The following is a 19306-nucleotide window of genomic DNA, read 5'->3' as shown; positions in this document are numbered from 1 at the left end:
AATATAACTGATTTCCTTGTAATAAATAAATATAATTGATTTACTTGTAATAAATAAATTCTTTTCAAAGGTAGGAATTGCCAAAAGAGTCTGTGAAATTTTTAAAAAAGGATTTACAACCTTTTTCCCCCATCAACTCTTAATATAAAGTATGACACCAAAAGGCAGGAAAATATTAGTTCTGATGTCCACCTTACATTTATTATTTTGATGATGACTCACTAATGAATATTTTGGCAGGTTTTTGTCCTAATGAAACTGTTTTCCCCCCACCTGAAATTTGAAACTGTTTAGTCTTAGTTCAGGTGAACAAAAACAATACTAGTTTATATCATCTTCCCTGTGAGCTTAAAAGAAAATTCTCACCTGTAGTACCAGATTGAACAGATAACGATCTTTCCAGTTGCAGTGGTGACATCATCTGTATTGTTAATTTTGCTAGATAAATAGCTTCATATTCCTATTTTAAAAAATTTATTGTAAATGTACACAATACTACCAAGCTTACAATAGCAAACCATAAAATGAATACTACCAAAAATGGAACATCTGACTGTAGTTTATAGTTATTAAAAAACAGACTTGCAAATAGCATCACATTAGTTAATTATTCAGTGATTAACAAATAGGAGGAAGTATGAGCTAGTAGTGATCAGCACAGTAAGGAGGTAAAAGAGCCAAGTTCTAATTCTAAGTTCTAGTATTCTCCATTTCAAAGTAATTGGCTATATAAGTTTAAGAACTGAAGATTAAATCTAAAATGGGGATAACTGTCCTATCTTTTTCATTGGAGCATTAAAAGAATCAAATGAAATTCTGTGATACACTAATTAGAAGCTACCAAATTGATATGGCACAACTGATAGACAAAAATCAACACTAGTTTCACAATTCCTTAAATAGTGAATAAAGGATGTTTTAAGTTAATCAGCCAGAAACTCTAGGGAGTGCTATGGCAACAGACAAAAATCTAGGGCTATACAAAATGGTACCAGTTAGCCTTGGTTTAATTAATTAAAACACTAGAGCCAGGAATTGATTACAAGAGAAGGTAATACATTCTACTAGGCATTAAGGACTGCAAGTACAAAAAGCATAAAGACAAATGAAATACTGTGCATGAGGAACAGGAAGTAGGTCTGCATGACTGAACTGTGGAATAATTGAAGTGATGGTATAAAGGGTAGGGAAAAAAAATATGCAGGGCTATGTTGTGAAGAGCTTTAAATGGCAGAAGGATATATTTTTTTTTAGAGAGCTAGAAATCTACATTTAGGAAAATCACTTTTTTAGCTCTGAAGGGAAGGATAAGGATTCAAATTAGAAGAGACCAAGTAGATGGTTATTGCAATAGATTAGGCAAGAGGTTCTGAGATCTGAAAGAAGGTGATGGTTGTGTAAATGGATTCAAACGATGTGGAGGTATCAAGATTTGGCAAATGATTAGACATGGCAAGAAAAAGTGAGAAGAATGGATGAAAATAGGGAAGTTTGGAAGGGGGGTGAGTTTGGTATACACTGAATTTGAGATGTTTGCAAGACATTCAGTTTGAGAATCCAGGATAGGCTATATTGGTGATGCTTCGAGAGAAAGATTAAAAGGTTTAGGGAGGAAAGATACAAGATATTTGAACCTTAATATCAGAATTTGAATTTTGGCAGTGCCATTAACTACTCTTGAAATCTTTCACTTAAAAGCATTAAGAGTGCATCAGCCAAAAATTGGTAACACTGCCCTTTTACTGATTTACCCATTTTACTTTCTCATTAATTAACAAACATTTATTAAATATCAAATATGTACTGAGTTCTGGGAATACAAGAAAAGAATTACCAAGAAAACAATCCCTAATACACATACACACACACACACACACACACACACACACAAATATATGAAAAAGAGAGGGTCCAGAGAAGGCTTTGTATGTAGAAGGTGATGCTTGAAATTGAATGGAAAAGTGAGAAATTCTTTGAGATAGTGTAGAGGAGGGACTGCATTCTAGGCAATGGGGCAGAATAAGGAAATAAATTTTATAAATTAGAAACAAAGAAAAAGTATAATTTGGCTGACCATAATATACAATGAGGCTGGAAAGGTTACAAAGATTATAAAGATATGTAAAGATTACAAAGGTTATAAAAAGTGAAAAAAGGATTGTTCATACTTTTCTATAGACAATATGGAGCTACTGAAATTTACAGAGACAGACATGGCTCAGATCTGCACTTTAAAAAATCATTTTAGAAGCTATGTGGATAATGGATACAAGCAAGAAACAAGTAAGAAATTTGTTAGGAAGCCATTGCCAATAAACTAGGTGAGAAGTTAATGAGGGTTTAATTTAAGGTAGTGGTTAGGTATGTAGAGAAGAAACAATATCATGATTTGTCAACTCATTATGTGGCATGAGGGGAAAGCAAGGAGTCTAAGATAATAAATTCAAGAGAAAATAGGAAAAATGTTTTAGAAGGGAGATTTGGAAGAAGAGAGAAGCTTATCTATGAAATTTTATATATATAAAAAATCAGTTAGTTTGAACTATCCTGTAGGTGGATAGTGGTATAGAGCTACTACATTATATTTGTAGATTTGAGAATAATTAGGATAGAAATGTAATTTAAACCAATGGAAGCCAATGAGCATAAGAACATAAAAAGAAAAGAGAGTCCAGATCCATTTTTCGAAAGTTAGAAAATTAAGTTAGAAACCAAAAATGAGAGGTCTGGTATGAGTATAACAGAAAACCCAGGGAAAAGAAAATATATAGGAGGTGAGTGTAAGTAACAGCATCAAGTGCCATAGAAAGAGCAAGAATAGTGAAGACTAAGAAAAGATAGTCAAATTTAGCAATTAAGAGTTGTCAATTGAGTAATGAAGTTAAGCCAAAAAGTCTGAGGAGAAAGTATAGACTCTCACAATATCTCCAATCTAAAATGGCAGTTTAGGATAGGTTGTATTCATAGAAATGAACTAACCTGCTGCTGGCTGATTAGGAAGCAAAAACTATGAACTGGAGCATTAAAACAATGTTGATTTTGAAAGACAATATTTGAAATTCTGGTTTATGGCTACATAGATTTGTAGTATAAACTTTACTCTGGCAAAATCAGAATTGGGTACGAAAAATACACAGCTAAATTCTCATGTACTAGAAAATTTTAATAACTAGATTTTGTGCCAGACCAATTTTTTTTTTTTTTTTTTTTTGGCTGAGGGCAATTGAGGTTAAGTGACTTGCCCAGCGTCACACAACTAGGAAGTGTGAAGTGTCTGAGACCAGATTTTAACTCAGGTCTTTATGACTTCAGGGCTGGTGCTCCCCAGACCAATTCTTAATCAAAAGGCAAGGGAAAAAAATCATAATATTAGCAAAGGGAGAAAACAAAATGAGTCAACATGGGGGAAAGTCTAGCTATGAAAGGCTGTATTTTTATGTTCAATGTCCATTCAAGCTGTGAACCAGTGCAAGAAAAGGTCCTGGATCTGGCACAAAAAGGAAATAATTGTAAAAAATGCAAAAAAGATTTCAACTAGAAGCTGTCACTCACTACGTAGAACCAGGACAGACTGAAGAGAGGACCTGCAATATAAGGAGGGTATTCCAAAGTGGAGCATTTGTGGGCACTAGGCTATGTACTGAAAAAGAGACAAGTTTTAAAACCAAGCATCACCTTTGTACTGTAACCCCAAGAATATAGTAAGATTTTCGTTCCATCTGTGAGCTTCCAGACCAAAGAGGAATCTGCATTTCTATCATTCTAAACCTGCAGAGCTTTCCAGTGGCTAATAGTGGCTGACCCTAGCAGAAGTCTTCTGATAATCTAACCAGGGGCAAGCCAATAGCTCAGACCCAAACACAAGTCAGGAATCTGCAGAGCTCAGAACAGGCCACCAATGAGACTTTTCCCTGGATCAGACAACTCTAGCAGCACTGAAAGCTCGCAAATCCCCAGCTTTAACTGTCTCTGAGGGTATAATAACACAATTCAATATCCCATCCTTTCCTCCAATCCCCCAAGAGAACAGTAGGATCAGTCCAGTCATTCCTTTCAGAAATGCAAAGAGCCTGGCTCTAACATCAAGATCATAAAAATAGGCTGGAAGAATAAACAAACAGAAAATGGTCTGTTAAAGGTGACAGAGATGCTCAAGGCACAAATTCAGAAGAGAATAACTGCAAAACATGATCAAGCATATGATCAAGCAAATCAAAAGAAAAAGGAATGCTAGTTGAACTTGTATCCAAAACTAATCCAATTTTTACATGTTAATTTTTCAATTATTCAATTATTACAGTTATTTTTCAAATAATTGAACATAATTGTCATGTTTCTCTGCTTCTTCTCTAATGAGGGCTAAACTCCCTAGTTTTGTCAACTGCCCTCTTGAGGTAACTCATCATCTTGGTTGTTCCAATTTATCAGTGTCCTTCAATTATGGCATCTAAAACTAAACATTATATTCCAAACTAGGATAGAATAAAGAAAGACTATCAACTACTTAATTCCCAGAAGTTATGCTTTTCTTAATGCAGCTTAATATATGACTGTATAAGCTTTTATATGTCACATTTTGATTTTATCTTCTAGTTGTGAAATTTTTTGGTACTTAAATGTAAGGTTTTATATTTTCTCTTGTTTTTATTTTATTAAATTTAGCCCAAAATTTTGTTATCCTTCCTAGCTTACTGACATCTGTCACATTTGGAATGAATATGCCAACTATGCTTATTAAAATGTTAACCAACATATATCCCTTGGAAATCTCTTGCTAAGCTGCCATCAGATCATTAATCAATTAACAAGTATATGTGCTATTTAGTTAGAAAGAAAACATTTATTAAATGCTTAACATGTGCCAGATATGGTGTTAAACATCATGTATATAAGAACATAAAAACAGTTTCTATTTATAATTATAATCTTTGATTCCAGCATTCAATTTGTTCTGAATCTTGTCTATCTATATTCCTGTCTATAGTCTACATCTATCATAGTATACTAGGAGAGATACTATAATAATCCGGTATAGTAATTTAGTGAGATACTACAGTTCTTCAGAGATTAATCAAATATAGCACTCAAGCTATGGCTACCATAACTTTGGCAACTTTACCTAATTAAGCCTAATGAAGAATAAAAGAAGTGAGAGGAATTACCTGAAGCTGATGGACAAATCCAGCATTTGGATTAATACAGAATCTTCTTTCTTGAACATATGTAAATGCCTCCCTTAAAAAACAAAACAAAACAAAAAACTAAAAAAGATGTATCATTAAATATCATGAATACATAGTTCTTCCAGAAATACTGCTTTATAAAATAAAAAATATCATTGCTGAGAGGCAGAAATATCAAGGGACATGGTATCAAGCAGAATCTGAGTTAAAATTCAACTGCAACAATTATTAGCTATGTACCACCAAATACCTTCACTTACTCAACCTCTCTGAGCCTTAGTGCTCTCATCTGTAAAACAAGATTAATTCACTTTATATATCTATTTCATAGGAATGTTAAGAAGAAACTTTCCACACTAATGATTATTTTTAAGACCAGTTTTTATCGTATTTCTATCTAGGTAGAAGACTGAAAATTTATCATGAGCTGAATGATAATTGGGACATAGCCAATGTTGAAATATGCATTTTGCTTGACAATATTTGCTACAAGGATTTCTTTCCTTTTTAGAGTGGAAAAGGGTAGGGTTATGAATAAGTATCCAAAAAAATGTGTAAAGAAAGCCATAAGGAATCATAGGCAAGCAGGGAGGCTTTAATAGTTACATAATGAATTTATCCTATACTTAAAAAGTAAAAGCAAAAGCTACATTGCAGAAATTCGTGGTTTTGTACACAAATGAATCCCTACTTGATGTTTGTCAAGCACAGAATAAAGTTTTTTTTTTTAAAAAAGGAAAATTATAGGGGCAGCTAGGTAGTGTAGTGAATAGAGCACCAGCCCTGAAATCAGGAGGACCTGAATTCAAATCTGGTCTCAGACACTTAACACTTCTTAGATGTGTGACCCAGGCAAGTTACAACCCCAAATGCCGCAGGAAAAAAAATATATATATTCTTGGGCGAAAAAATCAGCTAGTTTAAATTTAAACAGAAGCGATACTTCTTTTCAATCCTAAGTCACAGAAAGACAAAATACAGCCAGCCTTTTAAAAGTATCAAAAGCAAAACATTAGCTCACCAATTTTTTTTTTTTAATTGGATCTGTTCAGTACTGATGTGGCATATAAAGAGCCTTCCATGTGTTTTTTTCCTCTTTTTGATGCAAATTTAAGTGACATTTAAACATGAAAAGTTCTCCAAGCAAACTATCTTATTCCTGTGTCAAGGAAGCTGACTACAAAGTCTAATGTAGACAGGTGATCAATGTCAATGTTACTGTCTAACCCAGTCAATATTATTCCAAAGTACCTCTTTTGCTACCAAGATTAAATTAGCTTGGCTGTGGAACACTTTCTTACCTATATTTCACTCCAAATGTTTCCATAATGTATGCAATAACTAAGGCAGCACTGAAAAAAAAAATACTTTTAGTATAACCAATCAAAATTACTCGTGAATTAAATATTTTATACAAAGGGCATACTCAAACCTTCTGGAAATTCCTGCATTTCCATGGACAAGAACTTTTCCTGAAAAACAAGAATTTTAAATTCTAGTAGACATATTTGTATCATCAACTAAAATATACTAAATCATTTCATAAAGATAATTCTAAACACATACTTTTTAAAAGATTTTATTTAAGAATTGAAAAGCCTCAACTCATGATATTTTGTATAAATTTACATACTGCAGTTGGAATTTTTTTTTTAATGCTAAACATGTGACTTTATTAATAGTTAGGAACCCCCATGAGGAACTTTTTGTCAAATCAAATCGGTATTTTCTGTGCATAATATTATAATTAAACCGTGATAATGAAGCACTAAACTTTGGGCATCGAAAACTGAAGTGGACACAACAAAATTCTATGAAGATAGTTAAAAACAAGAATAATCTACACTGAAAAATCTCCATGGTAAAAATGGTAATAAAACTTGCTATGTTTGTATGCTAAATCAGTAGTCAAGAAATTCAGATATTTTAAAAAATGCTTTGAACCCTTGTACTGATAATTAAAAATTAACTAAGGAAAGAAAATAAGATTTACCTCCTGTTTGTAAACTTCCATCAATAAATTCTTTAGTCTAAAGATAAAAAAAGAAAACAATTAAGATCTACAAAAAATAAGTCATGTATAATAAAAATAGTTAAAGAATATGCATATTTTAAAAATAAAGTTGCAGAATTTGGGTTTTTAAAATTTTCAAACAATTTAACAATGACTTTTTAAGTAACCGATGAAAGCTAACCTTGTTCACTTAAGTTAAATTCTACCAACAAAACAACTAGTAAATGACAGTGTTCCCAAAAGACTATACATAAAAGACTGATTTTAAATAGCTTAAAAATAAAATCATCAAATATATCCAGAATCCCTAGGGAATGAATCATAGTTACATGAACTTTTCTGATTGCTGAAAACAAAGAAGCTCATGTTGAGTAAAAAAAAATCATCAAAGAAATGTACAAATAAAAATGATGGGCTAGTCAGAGGATAAGACAAGAGGCTGGTCAAAGGAGAGTTTCTGTGCTTAATTGGAATCCTTGCAATGTCATGGAAAAGTGAGGGTGACTCCAAAGCATGTTTAGTGGAACTTAATGGGAGAACAGATAAAAATTACATAAAATTCATTGGTATGCAATCTATATTCTTAGCAGGAAACACACAGGTGCATTTTACTTAGTTTTTCAAAGGCAAAATCTAAGTGTAGACTATGTTGTATCTTATAAAATGATATAAGGACAGGGATTAATGATCTTTGATAGGGATAGTGGGTATAAGAAAGTTCTGTATGATGAAACTTCCTCTATCAATGAAGACTGAAATCTTATAGTAATTGCCTGAAAAACTTTATAGAGAGGTTCAGAGATTTATTCAGAGTACAGAGTCACTATGTCTTAAGGGGTACATGAGTTAAGGTCTTCTTGTCTCCAAAGCCAATATTCTATCCACTATGCTATTGTTCCTCATTAAATAGTATGGTCAGTTAGCTAATAAGTATAAGTGCCTACTATGTGCCAGGCCTTCTACTAAGTACTGTGTATTAGACAAAATTTATTTGCTTCTGAATAGGACAATCTCATTATAAAAAATTATGACATGCTGCATTTAATTGTGGACAATGTAGCAGATACAGCTGCACAGGTATGACCCAGTAGAAGTCCCCTCAGGCTCTTAATGACAATTTGCTTTGTATTCATTTGTGAATTTTTCAGAGTGAAACATGAAAGGGGGCATGGAAATATAGGAAGTATACCATATCTGACTATAAATGAGTTAATTAAAAGTTGCAGCCCTCTTTCTAAAGGTTTTCTCACTCTCCTGAAATCAATATTACCAGTGCTACTGATGTTCTCTGATTCATGAATATTTCTCAAAATATGTATGATTTATATAGCATAATAGTACCTACTCTTCTGTTTTCCAGTTATTATTTCTTCATTAGATATCTTAAATATCTGGATTAAGATGCTAGGGAGAATTTATTCCAGCATTTAAGAATGTTTCAACACTGTCATCAGATTACAATCCTATTTTTTTTTTTTAAATGCTGAAGCAATTGGGGTTAAGTGATTTACCCAGATCACATAGCTAAGACATTAACACACTTAACACTGTCTGAGGTCAAATTTGAACTCAGGTCCTCCTGACTTCAGGGCTGGTGCTCTATCCACTGCACCACCTAGCTGCACCTTACAGCCCTATTTTTATTATTTTTTTAAAAGCAGGTCTCCCCAGCTCATCCAAACTAGAATCATCTATATTCTATTTCCAACCTGGGGTACACATCCTGGTGAGCCTCTATTCCCAAAGGCTCAACATATAGATGCTGTACTTAAATCTAGCTATCCTATCAGCTTTTGCCCACTGCAAGATCGAGCAATTTACTAGTCTTGGCATCCCTGGTAGCAGGGTTTACAGTGCCTTTATATGATACCAGATGACAAAACTAACCCAGTTTGAAATCCCAGTTTTCCAAGTCCTCTATAATGTTTATAAAACAAAGAACATAAAAAGCTACATATTTAATGTTAGAGTATTTCAAAGCACTACCTGAATGCTACATTAATTTCCTCATGAAAATTTTCATATGATACCCTCTTTTCACAGAATGAATCAATGAGGTAACAGGTGGCAGTAAGGAAGATGTTAAAAAATATTCCCAAATGCTTCTTCAGTGTGAATACTACCACTGTTTGGCATTAGGGAAAAGCTATCTTTTAGTATGGGCATAGTGTTGCCCCTAAGAGGTTGAGATTTAAAATGACTCTGTCCATACATACTGCAGAGGTATTCTAAGGTGTAATCTGCTTTTACTGAGGTACAATGATAGCCTGAGACACAAGTAGCCCTCTCAGAACTATAGAAACAAACTACAAAATGAAAAGCTCTCAGCCTCTGGGAAAATATTAATATAACAAAATAAACCCATGGACATTACTTAAATTTGCAATAACGTTAAAGATATTCAACTCCTATGCTTTGTCCTGTGACTCCATCAAGAAGCCATCAGATAACAAGCACTGATGTCCATGCATCATGCTAATTGTTGGGAAGACAAAGAAAGATAAAATACTCTCTGCTCTCAAGGAAATTATATTCTAGTAGAGAAGACAGTTTGTGTCAAAAGATGTAAAAAGGTCAAGAAGTATGAAGATTAAGAAAAAATCATTAGGTTTAGCAATTAAATCACTGACAACTTTGGAGAGAGAAATTTCAGTTGAAAAAAGAGCCTGTTAAGTCAGACTGCAGAGAATTAAGAGAGTGAGAGGAAAGGAGTAGAGATAAATATTTTATGTACTTAATTATAAATATATCATCTAATCTATTAAGATCTATTGAGACCTCTGGATCTGTGTCATCTTCATTTTTGATAAACATATCACCTATGTTTTCATTCAAGTCATAGATAAAAATATCAAAAAGTACAATGCCTAGTACAGATACATGGAGCACATAGCAAGATTCTTCCTTCCAGAGTTGTCATATAACTTGGATTCAGATCCAAGAATGAACTATTATTTAGATGTGCTTATTTAATTAAACCAATTCTAAAAACAATCAAACTCTACTACTAGGTGGGTCCTGTGCTGTTAACATATGATTATGTTATAACTCCCATAAAAAGGATATTTTTCAAGTCAATGTGATTGATGGAGAAAACTACTCAGCAACTGGCCACATAATCAAGGATTTCCCACAACCAGTAATGTTCCAAGCTAAACTGGAGCAATCTACCCTGGAAAAAGGAATATCACAGCAATGAGTTTCTAAGTCCAATATGACACAAGGTCCTTCAGAAGAAGGAATGTGTTTGTTTTTTTTTGGTAGCTGTATTACCTAGCACAGAAGAGTCTGATATTGATGATTAATTAACCAATTAAAAATCATAAAAGGAAAACCACAGTATTCTTTTGGTTTTCTTGAGTATAAACTAAATGTAAAGTAGGGGTCCTCAACTTTTTAAATAATAAAAAGGCCAATTCACTGTCCCTCAGACTGTTGGAAGGCCGGACTATAGTAAAAATAAAAACTTTGTTTTGTGGGCCTTTAAATAAAGAAACTTCATAGCCCTGGGTGAGGGGGATAATCTTCCTCAGCCGCCACATCTGGCCTGCGGGCCGTAGTTTGAGGAACCCTGGAATGTTCATATATACAACAATATATTTTAATAACTAGTATAATTTAAACATTCAAGGAAAGTTTGAAAAAGGTACTATAACCACTAAAACATAACAGAAATAGGAGTTATTACTGGATTGTGCTAGAAAGGCAGAAATACTGCAGAGCTTCATTCACAACTAAATTACAATAAGAATCAATTGTGATACATACCATTGGGAAAAAACGTATTATATTTTCAATTGGATTATCTGCAATATCCAGTACCAAATACCTGAAAGTAAAACAAACAATTTAGAATTAAATTATCTTTATGCAACAGAACAAGAAGCAGTTACTAATGAACTTATTAATGAAGTTATTAATGAAAGCTTAACTATAAATTATATTGAAAGAAAGCAAAATTTAGCAGAGGAATAGAATTAATACTCAGTATTCATATTACATCTCATGTTGCTTCATAAATATTCTCAAAGTATTCTTTTAATATGTACAAGCACATGACAAAACAATCATTCCCATTTTATAGAAGGAAAAGTCAAATGATATATGGAGATTAATTGTTGTAGGCAAATTGAAAGATGCAATACAGCCCAGTTCTCCATCATAATTGTTTTTGCAAAATCCTAGAATATGCACCAAATGAATCCTTGACTAGGAGATTTAAAAAAAAAAAAAATCACACTAGTTAAATTTTCCAGCTTAGGTCATTATAGGCAGATGGGAAAAAAAAAAAAAAAGTCACTGGGGAAGAATTCTAGCCAGAATACCCATCAGAGCCTTCTAGAATAGAAATTGAACTGGAACCTATGGCGATAGATATAGGGCAAGAAAAGGTACAGCAGGGGTGGGAGGTATAAAAAAATTCAGGCAGCAAGGCAGCATTGTTGCTTAATCCCAGAGACGGAGACTAAGGGTGGTAGTTTAAGGGAAGTAACTGTCTGGAGCATCAGGTTATAGACTGAGCAAGATGAAAATTCAGAAACAAGAAAGCACAGTAAGGTTTGCTGCCAGTCTACTCTGAAATCTGAAACAAGAGATGAAACCATGGCAGAGAGCTCAAATCAAGAAGTAACCTGCAATTCTGACTCTCTCAAGTTCTACAATCTTCCAGGTAGCTTACAATGGTGGGGGTCATTGAGAGAATGAGTCTATTGGAGTTCAGGGGCAAGTCCACAATGCTGGTACTTAGGTCCAAACAAGTTAGCTTACAAAACTCAAATCAGAAAATTAGTAATCAGATTTTGCCCTAGATCAGATCACTTTAGGCACAATGAAAAAACTAGCCCGAGCCTTCAAGATTTCCCTTTTTATTTTAATGAAAATGATCAATTATTAATTATTTAAATATTAGTTAATGTGACACAGCACTAAAGAAGAGAATCTATGTAAATACAAAAGAGGATCAGGCAAGGCCCAGACATTTTCTCCAGTGACAGACCCTAACATAAAGCTTGGATTTGGGAAGAAGGGGTAAAAAAAAAAATCCCATCATAAATAGCCATTATGGTACCAGGGATGTCTAATATACAAACCCTAACTTTGAATGACTTCAAAATTATTTTCAAAATCTCAAATAGAGCTTGGGAACAATTTCAACTAGAATTTTAGGAAGAAATGAAGCAAGAACATATATAATCTATATTAGATTATTTGCTCTCTTGGGGGGGATAGAAAGAGGGAAAAAAACTCGAAACTCATCTATAAAAAAGTGAATACTGAAAACTATTTTTACATGTAACTAGAAAAAATAAAATACTGCTTATAAAAAAGGAAAGATTTTTAAAGTTTTAAAAAGTGAAAACTTTGAAAATGATATTCTGTGATGAGCACATATTTAAAATCAGCTGGAATCAGGAATTCAGGTTAAGGGAAAAATCTTCAATCTTTATTCTTTTTGAGGTGAAGAGGGATTGTGATAGCAATATGGGCAGCTGCGATAGGAAGCCAGCCAGCAGAGGTGAAGGGGGATTGCAGGTGAAAGGGGGACTGGAGGTGAAGGGGTGTCGTGATAGCAATGGGAGCAGCTGTGTCAAGAAACCAGCCATTAGTCTCTCCTTCCACTTCCCTTTCCCACTCCCCTGCCTCCACCCACCAAAAGCAAAGTGAGCAGCTGCAACAAGACACCAGCCAGCAGTCTCTTTCTGCTTCTCTCTCCACCCCTCTGCCTCCACCCACCAAAATCGTCATTTCCTATACAACACATTAGGTCTTGCATAAAGAGTGGGCGGGGGCATTCTTTCTCCAAGCATATATATTAATAGAGTATTGTCCAATTACTATTTAGCCTCCCGTGCTTGGGACCTCAGGGCATTAACTCAAGCCTCAGCCCATTACAATATTTTAAATAGAAACCCTAAAGGAAAGGACTGAGAAGAAAAAAGTTGGAAAGGACTTGCAAAGATTAATAATTTAGCAGAAGCAGCACAAATCCTAAGCCAAACAAACAAACAAAAAAAGTGCTTGAAAATTTGAATGGACCAAGCTGATAAGTGAATGACTCTAAGAGAAAAGAAGAAATATTAAAATAAAGTCAAAATACTTTTAAAAGAAGAAGAGACCAGAGTTATTATGTATCAAAAAAAAAAACAAAAAAAAAAACTGACCTGGAAAACAAATTGATGAATAAGATTGAACCAGCTAGAGGCACTGACAGGAATGAAAAAAAAATAAAGAAAAGAAAGCCTGATTACCTTATTTCAAGAAACTATGAAAGAGAACTGCCCAGGTATCTTTTAGTCAAAAAGCAAAGCAAAAACAGAAAGAATTCACAAGTCAGTACCTCCTGAACGAAACCCTATAGTGAAAATTCTAGGAGCTCAAATACATCTAGGTCAAGGAAAAAACAATGCAAAATAGCCAGGAAAAAAAAGAATTCATGTGTCAAGGTGCCACAGTTAGCATCACATTAAGAGTTAGCAATCACAACTGCAAAGAATCAGAAAGCTTGAAATATGATATTCCCAAAGATAAAATATACAGACACAGCTGTAAAAATAAACAACTTTGAAAAACTTAAAAACTGAGATCAATGTAACTAGTCACAATACCAGAGGGCCTGTGATTATACTTACTACCCAGAGGTAGTAAAGAGGTAATGAACTCAGGGTGCAGAGTTCACCCTGTACTTTTTTTTTTTTGGACATGACCAATACAGGAGTTACTTTAGCTTGATTCTATATATTTGTTACAAAGACTTTTTAAAAAATTTAATGAAAGGAAGAGTTGACAAGAAGAAAAACAAAGACTTGTTAAGTGGAGGAGATAGGGAAGTAAATTTAATTTTAAAAACTTTTTAAAGAGGATTATTTAAAAAATGTTTCTAGACCATACAGCTTTCATATTAGATTTTCATTTCCAAAGCTCCTGGATAATATGTACAGAAGACTACATTTTCTTGATGTGTAGAAAAGGGAGTTGTGGAACTATTTTTATGACATGAATAGGAATATATTTGGAAAAAAAATGTTATGTTGCAAGCAATCACTGCAGGAAAAATACAAAGGCCAGTTACCTTCAAATTTGTAAATGTTTAAATACATTTTAAACTCTTCATCTATTTCCTAAAGTCAGAAAATTAAGAATGCATCCTGGAACCAGAAAATTAGACAACCTAGATATAAGTCATTCTTATCTTTCAGGTATTCATTGTTTTGCCATTATATTATCTGCCTCCCAGGACACCCAGATTTCTCCTAGCAGCTTCCTTTTTAAATGTTTTTACTTCTTTTCAAAGACAATTTAAAAACTGTTTTTCAAAGGTGGTACTTCCGGTTTCACGCTTAAGTGTAATTGAAATCCCAAGCTCCACCTTCAGCTATAGTTTGCTACATGTACTTTCCAGTTTGACTTCCTATCCATATGTTCTAAAGAAAAAAAGCAAAAAGGTAGAAGGGAAAAAGACAAAGGAATCTAAAAGCTCAGGTAATGTGTTCCTCTTCTCTGAAACCCCTTTTCATTGCCATTTTAAAAGTTCAGCATTGACTTCTTTTCTGTGAGTAAAATAAATTTGAGAACCAAGGTTCTACTGGGCAGAAAAGGTTTTTGGTTAGCATTGGAAATAAATGTATTGTAAAAACAAGACATCACTAAAAATTTTTAAATTTTCCAAATGAGATAAAATGTAAGATAATATTAAAAAATATATAATAATAATTAAAATCACTTGGCACAAATCACTTTTCTATTAAAACGAAAGGAAAGGCCATTCAAAAAATCTTCCTATTAAAACAACAAAAAGTTTTTATCAGATTTTCTAATGACTAATATCTGATATGTTGAATTCCATTTCCCGACTCCCCCACCTCAAATTATACCTACACACATTTCTTACCTAAATAATTGCTGAAAGTTTGGTTTAATGAAGTTTGCTTCAATGTTTTGTCTTATGCATATTACATGGGTTATTCCATGTTTCTGTAGTACAGGTAGCTGTAAAAAAAAAAAAAAAAAGTAAATAAGTTAAAAAATGAAATATCTTTTAAAATATATATTTAATAACATACTAAAATCTTCAAACAGAATATGAAGTTCCCAAGGTCTGTGTATTTGTTGGGGGTGAGAGGGAAACGTTGCGCTGGCCTTGGGGGTGCTTAGAGAGAAATTTGCTGTGCACCAACACAAACTGTCACTAACAGGCTGATAAATCCAAGAGCTCCTACAAGAAAGTATTAAAAAAGAAAAAAATAATAATAAAGAATAAAGTAAAGCAATTCTCCCCTAGATCAATACATTCCTGCTTCCAGTCCAACCCTTGCAGAAAATGTCCAAAAATACCCTAACTAACCTGTTCCTCTGCAGGTGCTACAGCCCCAACCTCACCAGTAGCCAGAGCTACTAAAGAATATGGAAAAGAAAATCTTACTACCAAAGTCCTTGGCACTGTTAAATGGCTCAATATTAAAAAACATAAATGTTTTTAACAATGGCAATGATATTAAAAAGAATATGCATTAACACTTGGCTTTGCTGCTGAATTCTAGGGTCAACTGGATTTTTCCATCTGACTTAGTTAAAAATTCCCATATGCTTTCTTGTTTTTTCACCATCAGAATGTGAGATCTTTAAAGCCGACTTCATTTTCTATTTGAATCCTTAGTGTTTAGCAAAGTGCTTTACATATATTAGGCATTTGATACTTTTTCCTTCATTCACAACAGAGAAACTAGAAATGGTAATCAGTTTCATAGTTTAAAATTACAAGAGAACAAATTCAATGAATTTTCCAGGCAATTACAATTTATTTTAGATAGCGCTGTAGCCATAACAGATATGCAATAAGTACATAAACAAAATTTCTGAGCTGATGAGACTTTATTTTATAAATTGAGTCTCACCACAATGGTTTTTTCACATCTTTTCATCCATTCTCAAACTCTCACAACCCTTCCTTCCGTTCACCCTAGGTTGCTAAGCACTTAATAAATATTATCTCATTTTTATCCTCACAATAACTTGGATATTTTATCCTCATAGTAATGCTGGTGGGGCTATTATTATCCCCCTAAGGCAAATAAAAATTTTCCAAGGTCACAAAGCTAGTAAGTATCTGACACTGAATTTGAACTTAGGTCTTCCTGGATCTTGGCCCAAGCATTCATTATACCACTTAATTGTTACATTTGTATTTTTTTTTCTAGAACCATAAGTAGTAATGTTTCACCTGATGTAAGACAGAGGAAATGAGTTGTCAGATGGAGTTGGGAAAACAGAAACCTAGGGATACCAAGATGGGCAAGCTTATTCTATCTCTGTAGATCATCTGGCAGTTTCTAATTCATTTAGTATTGATAGAAATTTATTAAGTATAGTTATCTCTTCCACAACATGGGGGTAAGGGTAATGGCAACCCTATGATCTGGAAAATATGTATCCAATTTTTTGGCCCTCCTTTAGTATCAAAAAAGACTAAATTATTATGGTTTTTAAAGATACAATATGTTGATATAACAGTATATAATAATATACTATATATATATTTTATGTGCTTCTGAGTTTCTAAATTTTTTGTGTTATATACTGGCTTTAATGTGTCATCTGTGGCTTCTGTAAAAACACTCCCCCCCATTCCCATTTAATTTCTTTCTTTCTTTTTTTAAAAAATAATTATAACTTTTTATTGACAGAACCCATGCCAGGGTAATTTTTTTTACAACATTATCCCTTGTATGCACTTCTGTTCTGACTTTTCCCCTCCCTCCCTCCACCTCCACCCCCAGATGGCAAGCAGCAATATACATGTTAAATATGTCACGGTATATCCTAGATACAATATATGTGTGTAGAACCAAATAGTTCTCTTGTTGCACAGGAAGAATTGAATTTAGAAGGTAAAAATAACCCAGGAAGAAAAACAAAAATGCAAACAGTTTACATTCATTTCCCAGTGTTCTTTCTTTGGGTGTAGCTGCTTCTGTCCATCATTGATCAATTGAAACTGAGTTAGATCTTCTCTTTGTCGAAGAAATCCACTTCCATCAGAATACATACTCATACAATATTGTTGTTGAAGTGTATAATGATCTCCTGGTTCTGCTCATTTCACTTAGCATCAGTTCATGTAAGTCTCGCTAAGCCTCTCTGTATTCATCCTGCTGGTCATTTCTTACAGAACAATAATATTCCATAACATTCATATACCACATATCTCCAACTGATGGGCATCCATTCATTTTCCAGCTTCTAGCCACTACAAACAGGGCTGCCACAAACATTTTGGCACATACAGGTCCCTTTCCCTTCTTTAGTATGTCTTTGGGGTATAAGCCCAGTAGCAATACTGCTGGATCAAAGGATATGCACAGTTTGATAACTTTTTGGACATGATTCCAGATTGCTCTCCAGAATGGTTGGATTCATTCACAACTTCACCAACAATGCATCAGTGTCCCAGTTTTTCCACATACCCTCCAACATTCATCATTATTTTTTCCTGTCATCTTAGCCAATCTGACGGGTGTGTATTGGTATCTCAGAGTTGTCTTAATTTGCACCTCTCTGATCAACAGTGATTTGGAACACTTTCATATGAGTGGAAATAGTTTCAATTTCATCATTTGAAAATTGTCTGTTCACATCCTTTGACTATTTATCAATTGGAGAATGGCTTGATTTCTTATAAATTAGAGTCAATTCTCTATATATTTTGGAAATGAGGCCTTTATCAGAACCTTTAACTGTGAAGATGTTTTCCCAGTTTGTTGTTTCCCTTCTAATCTTGTTTGCATTAGTTTTGTTTGTACAAAGGCTTTTTAATTTGATGTAATCAAAATTTTCTATTTTGTGATCAATAATGATCTCTAGTTCATCTTTGGTCACAAATTTCTTCCTCCTCCACAAGTCTGAGAGGTAAACTATCCTATGTTCCTCTAATTTATTTATAATCTCGTTCTTTACGCCTAAATCATGGACCCATTTTGGTCTTATCTTGGTATACAGTGTTAAATGTCGATCCATGCCTAATTTCTGCCATACTAATTGCCAATTTTCCCAGCAGTTTTTGTCAAATAAAAAGTGGTTAACTCTTATCTCAAAAGTTAGGATTTTTGGGTTTGTCAAACACTAGGTTGCTATAATTATTGACTATTTTGTCTTGTGAACCTAACCTATTCCAATGATCAACTAATCTATTTCTTAGCCAATACCAAATGATTTTGGTAACTGCTGCTTTATAATATAGTTTTAGATCAGGTACAGCTAGGCCACCTTCATTTGACTTTTTTTCATTAATTCCCTTGAGGTTCTTGACCTTTTGTTCTTCTAGATGAATTTTGTTGTTACTTTTTCTAGGTCATTAAAATATTTTCTTGGGAGTCTGTTTGGTATAGCACTAATTTGTTTTATAGTCTAAATAGATTAGTTTAGGGAGAATTGTCATCTTTGTCCAAAAGCACTTAATATTTTTCCAATTATTTAAATCTGACTTTATTTGTGTGGAAAGTTTTTTGTCATTTTGCTCATATAATTCCTGACTTTCCTTTGGTAGATAGATTCCCAAATATTTTATGCTATCGAAAGTTATTTTGAATGGAATTTCTCTTTGTGTCTCTTTGCTGTTGAATAACAATGCTGAGGATTTATGGAAATTTATTTTGTATCCTGCAACTTTGCTAAAATTATGAATTATTTCTAATAGCTTTTTAGTAGAATCTCTGGGGTTCTCTAGGTATACCATCATATCATCTGCAAAGAGTGATAGTTTGGTTTCCTCATTTTCTACTCTAATTCCTTTAATCTCTTTCTTGACTCTTATTGCCGAGGTTAGCGTTTCTAATATGATACTGAATAATGATGGTGATAGTGGGCAACCTTGCTTCACTCCAGATCTTACTGGGAAAGGTTCTAGTTTTTCCCCATTGTATATGATGTTTACTGATGGTTTTAAATATATGCTCCTGATTATTTTAAGGAAAAGTCCATTTATTCCTATCCTCTCAAGTGCTTTTATTAGGAATGAATGTTGGATTTTATCAAATGCTTTTTCTACATCTATTGAGATGATCATATGGTTTTTGTCAGTTTGGTTATTGATATAATCAATTATGCTAATAGTTTT

The 19306-nt window shown here is 33.4% G+C and overlaps 1 protein-coding gene across 1 annotated transcript in view; it reads right to left on the bottom strand.

The window, feature by feature from the left end:
* Positions 1-19306, bottom strand: part of STYX (serine/threonine/tyrosine interacting protein) — a 50015-nt gene that overhangs the window by 4991 nt on the left and 25718 nt on the right. The window contains exons 4-10 of the mRNA XM_051977955.1: positions 15086-15183; positions 10966-11026; positions 7177-7213; positions 6616-6655; positions 6485-6535; positions 5163-5235; positions 367-460 (exon numbers count right to left, since the gene is read on the bottom strand). Coding sequence (XP_051833915.1) covers positions 367-460; positions 5163-5235; positions 6485-6535; positions 6616-6655; positions 7177-7213; positions 10966-11026; positions 15086-15183 — 454 coding nt within the window. The remainder of the gene's footprint in view (positions 1-366; positions 461-5162; positions 5236-6484; positions 6536-6615; positions 6656-7176; positions 7214-10965; positions 11027-15085; positions 15184-19306) is intronic.

This window comes from Antechinus flavipes, chromosome 2 (genome assembly GCF_016432865.1).
Source record: "Antechinus flavipes isolate AdamAnt ecotype Samford, QLD, Australia chromosome 2, AdamAnt_v2, whole genome shotgun sequence".
NCBI classification, from domain to species: domain Eukaryota; kingdom Metazoa; phylum Chordata; class Mammalia; order Dasyuromorphia; family Dasyuridae; genus Antechinus; species Antechinus flavipes.
The sequence above is the reverse complement of the archived record's forward strand: the minus strand, read 5'-3'. Positions and strand labels throughout refer to the sequence as shown.